This window comes from Silurus meridionalis, chromosome 14, assembly GCF_014805685.1.
Source record: "Silurus meridionalis isolate SWU-2019-XX chromosome 14, ASM1480568v1, whole genome shotgun sequence".
Classification (NCBI taxonomy): Eukaryota; Metazoa; Chordata; class Actinopteri; order Siluriformes; family Siluridae; genus Silurus; species Silurus meridionalis.
In genome coordinates this window covers 3,040,837-3,055,261 of record NC_060897.1, presented here as the reverse complement: position 1 = coordinate 3,055,261, position 14,425 = coordinate 3,040,837, and the positions used below count along the sequence as shown (strand labels likewise).

Sequence of the window (14,425 nt, the reverse complement as noted above, 5' to 3'; positions counted from 1 at the left end):
ATAGATACGTTCATTTATTTTGCATTATTAATTACACTGTTCACATTTCTATTATTTTATTACAAGAATAATATATATATATATATATATATATATATATATATATATATATATATATATATATATATATATATATATATATTTTTTTTTTTTTTTTTTCTTTTTCATATTCATCTCTTTTTTTGGTCAGTAAATGTGTTTTGATCGTGAACGCAAAACATGAGCACAAATAATAATAATAATAATAATAATAATAATAATAATAATAATAATAATAATAATAATTTTTCCAGCACACGCCTTTGGGGGGAAGGAAGGAAGTTTGCATAGCCGGCGCATTGATGACGTCATCGCGCAGGGCGACGGGGTTACGCGCACGTTCGTGGCCCGGATGTGTTTGTGTGCGCTCGCGGCTGGTTTGTGCAGCAGAGAAGCAGGAGGAGATGCCTCTGCCCGTGCAGGTCTTTAACTTTCAGGTAAAAAGAAAGAAAAAAGAAACTATTGTACATTTTAAAGAAGTTTGTTGTATTAAGAACGGACCGATTTGTCAACGCGGAGGAGTGGAAACACATCAGTTCTTGGGTGACGGTATAATTGTAACCGTCTCTAGGGGTTTTATTTGGTTGCTAGCATTAGCTTTGGTCGTCATGCTAATCGCTAATCCTGGTCATTGCGGGCCGCAGATCGGCGCGAGCGCCTAGCATGAGCTCTGTAGGTCTCCACGCGAACGTTATAATGTGCTATAATTACATATATTGAGTTTCACTATATGAATGACACGGATATGGATGTTGTCTGGCTTGTTAGGAAGCTCACAACAGCAGTGTTCGCTCATTGAAGTCCTTTGCTAGTTAGCTAACCGCTTTGCTAGCTGACTGATGACTACTGGTGAATCTGGGGTTCCTTTGGGGTTCTTGGATGGATTATAAATCATATCATCTTCTTATGATGTCAGGTAACTCGGACAACATGGATGTGTGTCTGAAGAGAATCCATACATACGTTTCTAAAATGTTCTCACTGGTTTATAAAGCAAAATGTGTGTGTTTTAGCACAATTCTGGAGCTGGTGATATTAGTTTTTTTGGTTTTGCAACCAGAAAACCTTTTTTTTTTAGATGTAAGATAATTTTAATGAAACTGTTACTAAAGGACCTTGAGTTGCTCTAGATATCTTGTATCTTGTTGATGGTTCACCTTGTTTGTGTTTACTTTTAGAGGTTTATGTGCTTGATGTCACATGTCTTTTATTATAATGTTGTTGTTGTTTTTTTGGATCAAACCTGAGCAGCTTTCGCAAGTGTGGTCCGAGATCGGAGTCTAATCTGAAAACTGCGAACGAGAGCCATCAGGTTGTGCATGTCGTGTCATCAGATTGTCAAAATGACAATCGATTCTTTTCATGAAGGAAGGAAATTGCTTTCCTTATTGTTCAGAAACACGATTAAAACGGAAGATGAGTAGAGTTTGACCTATGAAGCAGTCTGGGTGGGTTTTTCTTTCTGGGTGTTCAATTACCAGCGGTTTCCTCGCCGTCCTTCCTAACGTTTAGAGAGTGAATTGAATATTTAAACATCTAACCTGCCAAAGTTTTCGACAGGAGCTCCGGAGTTTCAGCATCATAATACACAAGTGCATGAATGAAGGATCTGGAATGATTGACAGACGTGTAGGTGCTTATAAACCGGAAACCCCGCCCTCTTTCGCGGTTCGAGCTGCAGACAGCGATTTCTCAAAGACTTGAGAACGAGGCGCGTGCTCTGTGTTTCATTTCACTGATCAAGGAAGATATGAGTTGTTAAGTTCATAATCTATGTGACGTTCACAAAAGTATTGGGACACCCGGTTCTTCCCCATACTGTTTCCATAAACATTGAAGGAACACAATTGTACCTTTTGGATGCAGTCAAATGAAATTTTCACTTGAACTTCGAGATCCAATCCTGTTCAAGCATGACAATACCCTCGTGCACGTATTCTTGAAGATATGCTCGACGTGTGTTGGAGTGGAAGATGTCCCGCTATAGAGCTCCAACCCAATCAAAAACCTTTGGGATGAATGTGAACGCACCCCAGGCCTCCTCACCTCCCTTAGATCAGTACTTCATTAACATCCTTGTAGCTGAATGAATCTCCAGAAATTTCCACAAGCACCCTCCAAAATTGACTAGAACATCTTCCCAGAAGAGTTGGAGGTTCTTATTACAGCAAATGGAGAATAAATGTGGACTGTACAAATAGAGGCACATACCAATTTTATGGTCAGATGTCCATAAACTTCTGTCAATAATCTGGAGCTCGTGGGGGAGCGAATACATTTTTTCCCCACTTTTGTTAAATCCTGTCTATAAGCTGCTTATTTGAGTGACTGAAAGAGTTTAAGCTTTATTTTTAATAATAATGCTGCTGTGATGTTTCTGTTCTTCTGCCGTGAGGCACCGAGATCATATGATTTTTAGCTTAAAGCTGGTTCAGGACAGGAGAACCCAAAAGGGTTTTTTTTATTAATTTTTTTTACTGGCGACTCAATGCTCAGCTCCTGCCTCACAGCATGTTTGCCAGTCTTGGAGTAACACATGATGTGACTTTTTCCACTGATGTGTGGCACAGTTCGATTCAAAGCTTTTACTTAATCCTGCTTGGAATGTATTCTTTAATCCAGACTTTTAAAGATATTGTCATGGACCAGGACTGTACATGACTGATTAACTTGATAGTAAACGATTGTCAGTGCCATCTGTGCAGTCGTGAAATTTCCTCTGTAATAAATATTCCACAGTCGACTGTTAGTGGTGTTATAACACAGTGGAAGAGATTGGGATTGACAGCAACTCGGCCACGAAGTGTTCGACCACGTAAAATCACAGCGGGTCAGCGGATGCTGAGACACAGTGCACAGGGGTCCAACTTTCTGCAGAGTCAATAGCTACAGACCTCCAAACTTCATGTGGCCGAGCAGCTGCATCCAAGCCTTTAATCACCAAGTGCAAAGCGAAGCATCGGATGCAGTGGTGTAAAGCAGGCCATCACTGGACTCTAAGGCAGTGGAGACGTGTTCTCTGGAGTGACGAATGGCATTTTGCTGTCTGGCAATCAGATGGAGGAGTCTGGGTTTGGTGGTCGCCTGGAGAACGTTACTCGTCTGACCGCATTGTGCCAAGTGTAAAGTTTAGTGGAGGGGATTATGATGTGGGGTGGTTGTTCAGGAGTTAGGTTCGGACCCTTAGTTCATGTGAAAGGAACTCTTAATGCTTCAGCGTACCAAGACATTTTGGACAGTTTCATGCTCATAACTTTGTGGGAACAGTTTGGGGATGGCCTGTTCCTGTTCCAACATGAAGCAAGATCCATAAAGACATGGATGAGTGAGTTTGGTGTGGAAGAACTTGATTGGCCCACACATAGTCCTGAACTGAACCTTTAGGATGAATTAGAGACTGGTCTTCTCGTCCAACATCAGTGTCTGACCTCACAAATGCGCTTCTGGAAGAATGGTCCAGAATTCTCCTAAACCTTGTGGAAAGCCTTCCTAGAAGAGTTGAAGCTGTTCTAGCTGCTTAGTGTGGACCAACATCATATTAAACCCGATGGATTAAGAATCGGATGTTACTCAAGTTCATTTACATGTGAAGGCAGAACACCCCTGACATTTCACCAACCATTTTAGTATTAGTTAGAATGAAACTTGGATATATTTAAAAGTAGTCAATGTGCAGACAGTTTTCTTAGTTCTCCTCACCAGGGCGCCACCACACATGCTGGACACCATCTGAGCCAAACAAGTTTATCTTAGTCTCTTCAGATCACAGGACATGGTTCCAGTAATTTATGCTCTTGGACAGGTTGTTCTTCAGCAAACTGTTTGCAGGCTTTCTTGTGAACAGCTTCAGACAGCCATGTAAAACAATTTGTCGCAGTGTGCGGCGTACGGTCCGAGTACTGACGAGTGGACCTTCTGGTTCCGTTTTTGAGTCTTTACCAGAGAGTCTTTATCGTGAGGTGCCATGTTGAACATATAGTGGTCAGTATGAGAGATTTTTACAGAAAACACCAAAATTTAACTGCTGTAATACAAGATACACAAATGTGTCTGGTCCTGACAAGCAGATAAAAACATGAACATGACGAATAGGACGTGTGGCTTTGCAGGGTTATGCCACGTACAGCTGTTGTCACGGAGGGTGCACTCACTTTTGTTGCCAGTTGTTTTGACAATGTCTGTATGTTGAGTTATTTTTTTAGAGGACAGTAAATCTGCGTATATCCAAGTTTCATTTCTACAGTATTGTGCTTTGGGAACATATACTATCATGACCACCTGCCTAATAGTGTCACATTAACTTCACCAGTTATCATGGTATGCCTGTTTGGTGTGTGTGTATATATAAAACATCTTTTAATGTTGGTAGGTCATTTTGACTTGGGCATTTTAAAAGTAGCTCGCAAGCGGAAATTGTGAGCACCCCTGGTTTAGTCAGGAGGCGTGAGATTGTACACCTGCTATATGTGTGCTCTCTGAACTGTTATGAGGATGTTATTTGCTTTGAATGTCGCTTTGGTTGAAGTGGAAGATCTCGAGTGGCCTGCTATAGAGCTCTGACCTCTGAAACCTTTAGAGTGACTGTGAAGTCTGACTAAACTCCACACCTTCTCACCTCACTTACATCAGTACCTGACTTTACTAACACCCTTGTGGCCGAATGAATCTCACACAGATCTTCGGAACACACTCCAATTTATAGTGGAACATCTTCCCAATAGAGTGAAGGTTATGATAACAGCAATAGGGACTAAATGAGTTGTGGGATATTCAGGAAGTACATACCAATCGTATAGTCAAATGTCTACAAACTAGTGTCGATGTAGTGCATGTATGTAAAGAAGTGTTTTTTTTGTGCAAAATTGGTGATTTGATGTCACTACCACATGCTGAATTTGGGGTTGAGGAGGGTAGAAGTTATGATCTGCAGTGTAATCAGGGGCAGCAGAAAACAAGAATTCGGAGAGGAAGAGTGGACTCTTTTTCTTTCGGGTAAAGAATTACCTGTGATGTCGCTCTGATCGCACTGCTGTTTTTTGTTTTTTTTTCTCACGCAGGGTTCGGTAGAGCCCATGCAGATCGATGCCGACCCTCAGGAAGACCAGCAGAATGCACCCGACACCAATTACGTTGTGGAAAATCCCACCCTGGTACGTATTCAGCGCACATCCAGTAGATGCTGTCAACAAACTTGCATTCTTTGTAATTTCATTGTCTTGACACATTTTCTCAAACCTTTAAGCAACACAAGAAGGTGACAGTTTTCTGCCTCATACAAACAGATTTTAAATGTAAATACAAAGTAAAAAGAGGAAATGGGTTTTTATTTCTCTCCTACAGGATCTTGAGCAGTACGCGTCCAGCTACAGCGGGCTGATGAGGATCGAGCGGCTGCAGTTCATCGCCGATCACTGCCCGCAGTTACGCGTGGAAGCTCTGAAGATGGCCTTGTCTTTTGTCCAAAGAACATTTAACGTCGACGTTTACGAAGAGATCCATCGCAAGCTCACCGAAGCAACAAGGCAAGAGCAGCTTCAGTACATCTTCTAAAATTACCTCAAAAATTTTCAGGAAAACACAAGCATGAAAACTTTTTTTATGATATGGACAAAAGTATTGGGACGCTTCACTTTTCCAGCCACATGTGGTCCAAGTTGAAGGCACACAAATGTCTGGATGCGGTAGCATGAAATTCTTTTCCTTCGTGTGAACTTGGAGACCCAAAACTGTTCCAGCTTTAGAATGCCCCTGTACACAAGGCTCAGCTCCATGAAGATATGCTTTACGTGGGTTGGAGTGGAAGATCTCCTGCTATTGAGATCTAACTTCAATCCTATTGTGCGCCTTTGGGGTGAATGTGAACGCCGACGGGACCCCAGGCCTCCTCACCTATTGGAATAGGATTAGGACCTATTGGATATTATTATATCAGCAAATGGGAACTAAATGTGAAATAGGACGTTCAGACAGCACGTATCAATCTTATGGTAAAGTGTCCACAAACTTTTGTCCATAAACTGTACATTACGGATGATGTAGGACCAGTTTCTGACAGTGCGTCACAAAGGGATATAATAATAAAGATCACAAGGTATATTGAATTTGTAGATATAAACCTGTTTATTTTCCCCCTAAGGGATATGCAAGGAGTGCCAGACGCAGTTCCAGAAGGAGCAGTGGAGCCTCCTCCCCTCGACACAGCCTGGGCCGAATCGACCCGGAAAAAAGCCCTGCTCAAACTGGAGAAACTCGACACTGACCTGAAGAACTACAAGGGAAACTCAATCAAAGAAAGCATCAGGTACTCTTTTTTTTCTTTTTCTTTCTTACTTTATGTATTGACCAATGTTTTTGTTTTTTGTCTATTTGTTTATTTATTTATTGCTCTAATACGACATCCTATCAGTAATAACAGCTCATTCAGAGCACTTTCTCATAAAGCACATTATAATTAGATTCTTCCCAAAATGAATTTATTTACTTTCTGACTTTTTGAAAAGTCGGCAGCAATGTTTAAGATCACGTCCACACTAAAACGTTCAGTCGACAAAAAAACGTAGCTTTTTAAAACGACAACGCATTCTTTAGTTATCGTCAACGAGCGTGAATAAACGGCGGACAGAAAGGACGTGGGTCGAAGCGTCTTACGTTTTGTACGCACGCAGCACAGGGACATGAGAGGTTGCAGACGTTTCGGTGTGGGCGAGCGACTTTCGGGGAAATGACAGAAATTCACAAGTGTTGCTGCGAATCTTTTTTTTTTTTTTTTTGACGAAATCATCGTTTCGAATTTGTCCAGATTATTGTATGCATAGCCTAAAAACGTGTCATCCGGATTGTTGCAGACACGGGCTGCACTGTGACGTGAAAAGTGTTTTAAAAGTTGTCTTTGACGTTTTTTATTTATTTCTTTATTTTTGTTTGTTTTTAAAGGTATGTTTTCGTTGACTAAGAACACCGTCTTGGTGCGTACAGAAGACCAAAACCAAAGCGCATTAGTCTGGACACGACCGTAATCAATAATATGGTGACGTTCTCTCTTAGATGTTTAGCAGTTATGAAATAGTCTCGTGTCGGGTGCATTTAAAGACGTCCTGTACAATTGAGAGTTGCCAGCTTTGTGAACCACAAATAGCAGGAACGGTCAGGTGTCCCAATACTTTTGGAAATATAGTGTATGTTCGGCGACTCTATCTCGAAGTAACTTCAATCGAAATATAGTTGCGATTTGTAATTTGCTGTAGTTTGCCTGTAGCCTCCCTTAAACATTTCATTGTACAGCTGTACATATGACAAATGTAACGTATCTAATTAGAAAGCTCTGTGGTGTGTTCAGGAGGGGCCACGATGATCTCGGAGATCATTACCTGGACTGCGGTGACCTCAGCAACGCCCTGAAGTGTTACTCTCGAGCCAGAGACTACTGCACAAGCGCCAAGCACGTTATAAACATGTGTCTTAATGTAATCAAGGTGAGACGTCGGACGTCCTTTAGCGCTTTACTGTTTTACATTCGATGACGGAGTGGACTTCTGATGATCGGCGGGTTGTGAGTTTGAATCCCTGCGTAGCCAAGCTGACACTATTGAGCCATTTAGGGGTTCCAATTAACCCTATTTATTTCAGTTATGTTAATGTTATTAATAAATGAATAAATGAGTTCATTGTAAAAAGTCGATTGGTCCGTCTGGCGGACGTACCGAGATCATGACCTGGCGTCCCTTTTTTTTTTTTAATAAAAAAAAATGTATAACAATTTAAAAAAAAAAAAAAAAAAAAAAGAACAGAGTGAAGCATTACATACTCAGTGAATTGACAGTGCTTTACATTTCTTTTTCTTTTTTCTTTTGGTTTTTTTATACAAGTTTTCATTCATTGTCCTATGATATGTCCACTCCCAAATCTCTTGTCCATTCCACATGGATTTTGTTCAGATTATTTTTTACTGACATTACTGTGTTCTACACATTAGAAATGTAATCGATCATATTTTAAATGTGTGCGAATGTTTCTTTTTCACCCCCTCCCACCACCCCATTACTCTTTTTTTCTTACAGGTTAGCGTTTATCTCCAAAACTGGTCTCATGTACTTAGCTATGTCAGCAAGGCTGAATCCACTCCAGAGATAGCAGAGGTCGGTGAAAGCCGCCGGTCAGTTCCGATATTATAATTCATAATGTTCAAAATTCATAACGAAAAACGTGCTTTCCATTTCTTTTTTTTTACACAGCAACGAGGGGAGAGAGATAGTCAAAACCAAGCTGTTCTCACCAAACTAAAATGTGCTGCAGGTACGCATCATGTTTATAATGTTGAGAAAACTGACTCTCTAAGATACACGTGAACACTGATCCAAGGAACGAATGATTTAAAACAAACACAGCTAATTAGAGCTGTTTCAGTCTGATTTGATATAAAATGTGATTTAGGGCTACTTCAGTGGGACTGACAAGAAGTGAGGCCACACCTTACTTTATAGGACTGATGGGCACATAGGTCTCATCTCCTTCTTTATGACTGACAGGCAGTGAGACCACACTTTGTCTTTTAGTACTGATTGGTACAGGGGCCACAACTTTTTGTCTCTAGGGCCGATTGGCACCAGGGCCACATCTCTTTTTTTGTGACTGTGTGGCACATAGGTCTCATCATCTTTGGGGCTGGCAGGCACAGGGAAGACATTCCTTCTCTAGGCTTGATTGGCACAATGGCCATGTTTCTTCTTTAGGACTGAAGGGCAAAGAGATCAAGCCTCTTACTCTAGGACAGATGGGCACATAGATCTTATCTCCTTGTCTTGGACTGACGGGAACAGGGACCACACTTTTATTATTTAGGACTGATGGCATAGAGGCTACACTTCTTTCTTTAGGACTGACAGGCACAGGGAACACACTTCCTTCTCTAGAACTGATGGGCACAGGGGCCTGCCTTTTTGTCTAGGACTGATGGGCACAGAGACCATACCTCTTTGTCTAGACTGAAGGGCACAGGGGCCTGCCTTTTTGTCTAGGACTGACAGGCACTGAGACCATACCTCTTTGTCTAGGACTGATGGGCACGGAGACCATACCTCCTTGCCTAGACTGACGGGCACAGGGACCACACTTCCTTCTCTAGGACTGATGGGCACAGGGGCCTGCCGTTTTGTCTAGGACTGACAGGCACTGAGACCATGCCTCCTTCTCTAGGACTGATGGGCACAGAGAGCATAACTCTTTGTCTAGACTGACAGGCCTCTTTTACTGCCTCTTTCACTGTGACTGGCACATAAGTCACATCTCCTTCTCTAAAACTGACAGGCAAAAACACAATGTTTTCTTCCCCAAGACTGAAGAACACAGGAGCCTCTTCTATAGGGCTCACCGGTACTGGTACTGAGAAAAACCACCCCTGTTTTGCTAGATCTGATGAGCATAAAGACCACATCTCTAGGACTGACACATGCAGAGGCTATTCTTTCATCTCTAGGACTTGCCATGCTTCTTCACTAGGACCGAGGTGCATGGGCTGTAATAAAACTTTGTTTTCCACTGCAGGATTGGCAGAACTCGCCTCGAGAAAATATAAACCTGCTGCCAAGTGCTTCCTGCAGGCTTCTTTTGACCACTGCGACTTTCCAGAGGTTTGACTTTTTATTTATTTATTTATTTTTTTTATCATTAAACAACCTTCTTTCTATCCAATCTATTTAATCACAATGTCAGGATGACCTGGATAATCCAGTGTCCAGGATGTTGTTCATTTTAAAATATTTTTGTTCTTTCAGCTTCTTTCCCCTAGTAACGTAGCAGTTTATGGAGGACTTTGCGCTTTGGCTACATTCGATAGGCAGGAGCTGCAGCGTAACGTCATCTCTAGCAGGTACATGTTAGCTTTATTAACAGCGTCCATCATGCCCTCCTGGCTTTTTGGAGCTTTTTTGTCTGTCGTTTGAATTTTAATCGGTATCCAGTTTATTGACTTTTCTACTCCTTTTCACAGCTCCTTTAAGTTATTTTTAGAGTTGGAACCCCAAGTGCGTGATATTATCTTCAAGTTTTACGAGTCGAAGTACGCGTCCTGTCTGAAAATGCTGGACGAAATGAAGGTAAGCGTTCCTCGTCATAATGTTCCAGGAAAACTTTTCCTCACCGTGAACCAGTGCACGACTGTTAATGTACCATGGTGTTTGTGTTTTAGGATAATCTTCTTCTAGACATGTATTTGGCTCCACATGTAAGAACACTGTATACACAGATCAGGAACAGAGCCCTCATACAGGTAAAAATAAATTAATTAAAGAGAAACAATCAGTTGTCAATAAATTAACTATTAATAATGGAATATAAATTTGTTTTTGGCATTCAGTTAAAAGAGAGTAATTTTTTTTTATATGTATCAAAGAATAAATTAATGATAAATTAAGGGTTAAATAGTAAATAATATTTTGTCGATTTAAAATGGTAAATTATATTATTGAATTGAACATTGACATTTTTCTTCAGTTTTATTTATTTTTAATTTTTTACACTATAATTTGAATTATTGATGTGTGTGTGTGTGTGTGTGTGTGTGTGTGTGTGTGTGTTTTTCCCCCGTTCAGTACTTCAGTCCGTACGTGTCTGCAGATATGAATAAGATGGCATTGGCGTTTAACACCACAGTGGCGGCGCTGGAGGATGAACTCACTCAGCTGATCCTAGAGGGACTGATCAACGCTCGTATCGACTCTCACAGCAAGGCATGCACACACACACACCTCAATCACTTTAATTATTCTGTCATTGTCAAGCAGTTGCTATGCGCTGGCATAGTAGGTATTCAGAAGGTTGGGGGTTCAGTGCCATTGTTGGTCCCTTTACCCTCTCTGCTTAAGTGGTCCTGTATCCTGGATGACCTCATGCTCTGACTCCAACTTCCGTACCACTGTATGACACAGGCTGTCTGGTGTCTCTTAATGATTTGGAAATGAAGGTTATTATATACGCTCTCTATAAGTATATACGTGTGTGTGTGTGTGTGTGTGTGTGTAGATCCTGTATGCACGTGATGTGGATCAGAGGAGCACCACGTTCGAGAAATCACTGCAGATGGGGAAGGAGTTTCAGAGACGAACCAAAGCTATGATCTTGAGAGCAGCAGTACTACGTAACCAGATTCATGTTAAGGTAACAGCATATCATCTGTTTTTACTTTTCCAGACAGATTTGGTTCTTTCCCAAATTGTAACCACAATGTTGGAGCTACACACTTGTACAGGACGCCTTTCAAATGCAGTGGTATTCAATGTTCCCTTCACATGAACCAGGAGATCCAAACCTATTCCCTGCCCATGTGCACAAAGCTAGCTCCATGAAGATCTGGCTAACATTGGATGGAGTGGAAGATCTTGAGCGTCCTGCTATAGAGTTCTAACTTCAACCCTACCGAACACCTTTGGGTTGAATGGAAAGCACTGACTGCACTCGGTAGACCATAAATAAACATATAGAAAAATGTAAATAGATTTATTTTCTCATTTTGGCAAATTAAAGTTTTGCAGGAATTACGATGTGTAATTCCCCCCACACACACACATTCATTCGACACTGCGTATTTGGTGCTCGGTGATTGGCTAGTTTCGCTGTGACTGACAGGAGGTTTGAGTATGTACTGAATTCCATCATCATCAGGATTTAAATACATGATTTATATATATATATCATGATATAAGACAAAATATATTTTTGTTTGTTCAAACGTAAAACACCTTCATTCTAAATGAAATAACACAGTAGGCGCATCAATGATTGATACAAACGGTCTCTCTAACAACAAGGTGTGTGTCGAACATCGCCGTATATCACATAGCAAAATACCGACACGTAACTAATTCCTCATCCCTCCCCCCGACCCTTTCTCTTATCTCCTGCAGTCTCCTCCGCGAGAAGGCAGCCAAGGTGAACTGACACCCGCCAACAGCCAAACACGAATGAGCACCAACATGTGAACGCTCGACTCGTCGCCTCTCCCGCAGGAGCGCACGTGGGCCCACAGAAGCATCGTAGACCCTTATCTTAGAGTTCAGTTCTGTTTCCCTGCTGAAGAACGCAAAAAAAAAAAATATCACAATCTAAAGACTTTATTTAAGTTGGGGGAGGGTGGGGGGTGGAGGAGGTGAGATCCCGTCGTCCGTACTCGAGATGCCGAAGACTCCCCGTTGCTCAGACGCTTATACAAACAAAAAAAATAATAAAAATAGGGGGGGTGGGGGAGAAAGGGGTGGGGGTAGAAAGTGAAATGGCACTTCCGCTGTACCGGCCTGTCGTTGTTTGTAAAAAAAGATGCACTTTCTTCTGTATCTTGTGACAAAATGTTGATTACACATCGGATAAAAAAAGAGAAAGGTCATCACAGGACATGCTTTTAAAATAAATATACATTGGAAAAGACAATGTTCTTACAGCATTCTTTCTTTTCCATTGATTTGGATATTTATCTCCACGCGCTATTTGGTAAACATCTCCAGTTCCGGACGCCTGAAATCTAATATATGCATTTTGTCAGTCATAACTTGACCACAGGGAGGTGAAGTTAATAACATCTTTTTGTTTCAATGCGAACAAGCAGTTTTTGAAGTTGAGGTGTTGGAAGAAGGAAAAATGGGCAACAAAAATGGGATCTCTAAACTTTGACAATTCTCAAATTCTTATGGCTGGACAACTGGGTCAGAGGATCTGCAAAATAACCAGGTCTTGTTGCGTGTTCTTGAAGTGCAGTTGTTTGTACCTACCAAAAGTGGTCCATGAAAGGATGACCTGTGAACCAGTGACACGGAGTCTTTCCTTGGACCATTTTTTATGCATATGGTGAATGAAGGTTAGAACCTTCTGCTCCATTCCAACAGACCTACTGTAGCACATAAGGCTTGCTTTGGTAGAAATCTCAGAACAGCTCGTGTTGGTTCAAAGTAGTCAAAAGAGCCCATGCTGACCCTGGTACACCAAAGCTCCTACAGTGGATGCATTAGCATCAGAACTGGACCATAGAAGCAGTGGAAGCAATGGGCTTGTTCTGATGTTTTAAATGCTCTTATGGACTGCCAGGTCAGTGTATGTGCTTTACTTGGGTAAGAGATGGAACCAGGATGCACAAGGGAAGAAGGCAAGCCAGTGGATGCAGTGTGATGATCTGACTGATCTTCTGTATGCTCCCTGAATGGTAACATTATACCATAATGTGTAACACTTGTTCAGGAATGCTGAGACAAAGAGAGCTTTGAGATTCAGCCTCCAAATTCTCCAGATCCCAATCCCATTGACTGGACTGGGTCTAATGTAGTACCAGATACCACAGCACACCTTCAGAGGTCTTCTGGAGTCCAGGCCTCGATGATTCAGAGCTGGTACGAGGGTGAGCTATGCGATATTAGACAGGTGCTAAATTTATTTCACATAATCGGTCGTTCTGTCGTGTTATTTCACTTATACCTATAAATGCAGCTTGTCATTGTACATAGGAAACAGAAAGCTCTGTTTGTAAATAAACCTTTGTTTTGAAATGTTTGTGAAGGAAAACAAGCACCGATACTCAAGAATCCTTCAATCAATGTAAATGTAGTCTTAGATGACTTGGTTGAACCGAGTATCAGAGTTGTGCTGATACACAAATAACGCACACAATGTTCCGGCCAATCAGATTAGAGAATTCATTTAACATGGATGGATGGATACCTGGATGGATGGATACCCAGGTAGATAGATTGCCAGATGGATGTATGGCCACCCAGATCTATACCTGGATGGATGGATGGATGGATGGCTCGATACCTGGATGGATGGATAACCAGATAGATAGATAGCCGGATGGATGGATGATAGCTCGCCAGATGAATGGATACCCAGATAGATAGATGGATACCAAGATAGATAGATAGCCAGATAGATGGGTGGATGGATACCTGGATAGATAGATACCCAAATTGATAGCCAGATAAATGAATGGATGGATGCCCAGATGGATGGATAGATAACCTGTTAACACATTCAGACTTTATTGGGAATGGTCAGGAGGCTCTCTGACATGCAGCAACATATCACAGGTTTACACTGTATGAACCACCTGTTATATAGTAACAGCACATCCATAAGGACTATAAACCGATTACAAATATCATTTCTGTAAAGAGGTCTTTAACATTTATGGAAGGAGTCTCCAGTGTCGGTGCTTTGTAACAGCTATGAACGAGAAGACAGGAAATTTTTACAACACTCATGTCTCCTGTGTAAGGACTAAGTTTATAACTGATTTAATAGTTTCTGTGGTGTATGTGGAATAAAAAAGCCTGGCGCATGCTGTTAAATAAAATGAGTGAACTTCAGGTTGGGAATTTCATTGTTACATCATAACTACACAACACTGAGT

At 41.4% G+C, this 14,425-nt stretch overlaps 1 protein-coding gene across 2 annotated transcripts; it reads left to right on the top strand.

Moving 5' to 3' along the window:
• Positions 1-322: 322 nt before the first annotated feature.
• gps1 (G protein pathway suppressor 1) lies at positions 323-12,456 on the top strand. Of its 2 annotated transcripts, none has more exons than XM_046865959.1 (14): positions 323-476; positions 5,097-5,189; positions 5,380-5,561; positions 6,176-6,340; positions 7,376-7,511; positions 8,097-8,174; positions 8,271-8,331; positions 9,580-9,665; positions 9,810-9,904; positions 10,025-10,130; positions 10,223-10,303; positions 10,626-10,763; positions 11,056-11,190; positions 11,331-11,524. In XM_046865959.1, the coding sequence occupies exons 1-14, from the start codon at positions 342-344 to the stop codon at positions 11,376-11,378; spliced, it is 1,539 nt and encodes a 512-aa protein (XP_046721915.1). In that variant the 5' UTR covers positions 323-341; the 3' UTR covers positions 11,379-11,524. The 2 variants fall into 2 exon arrangements, with proteins under 2 accessions (XP_046721915.1, XP_046721914.1); XM_046865958.1 differs by lacking the exon at positions 11,331-11,524 and adding an exon at positions 11,937-12,456 and having other exon boundaries at positions 324-476.
• The last annotated feature ends 1,969 nt before the right edge of the window (positions 12,457-14,425 follow it).

What these genes read in the sequence shown, in the direction of transcription:
- gps1 (XM_046865958.1), top strand. Translation starts at nt 342, where the DNA reads ATGACGTCATCGCGCAGGGCGACGGGGTTACGCGCACGTTCGTGGCCC. An exon ending in GTATCGACTCTCACAGCAAG is followed by an intron (nt 10,764 to 11,055) that starts GCATGCACACAC and finishes GTGTGTGTGTAG; the next exon opens with ATCCTGTATGCACGTGATGT. An exon ending in GTAACCAGATTCATGTTAAG is followed by an intron (nt 11,191 to 11,936) that starts GTAACAGCATAT and finishes TATCTCCTGCAG; the next exon opens with TCTCCTCCGCGAGAAGGCAG.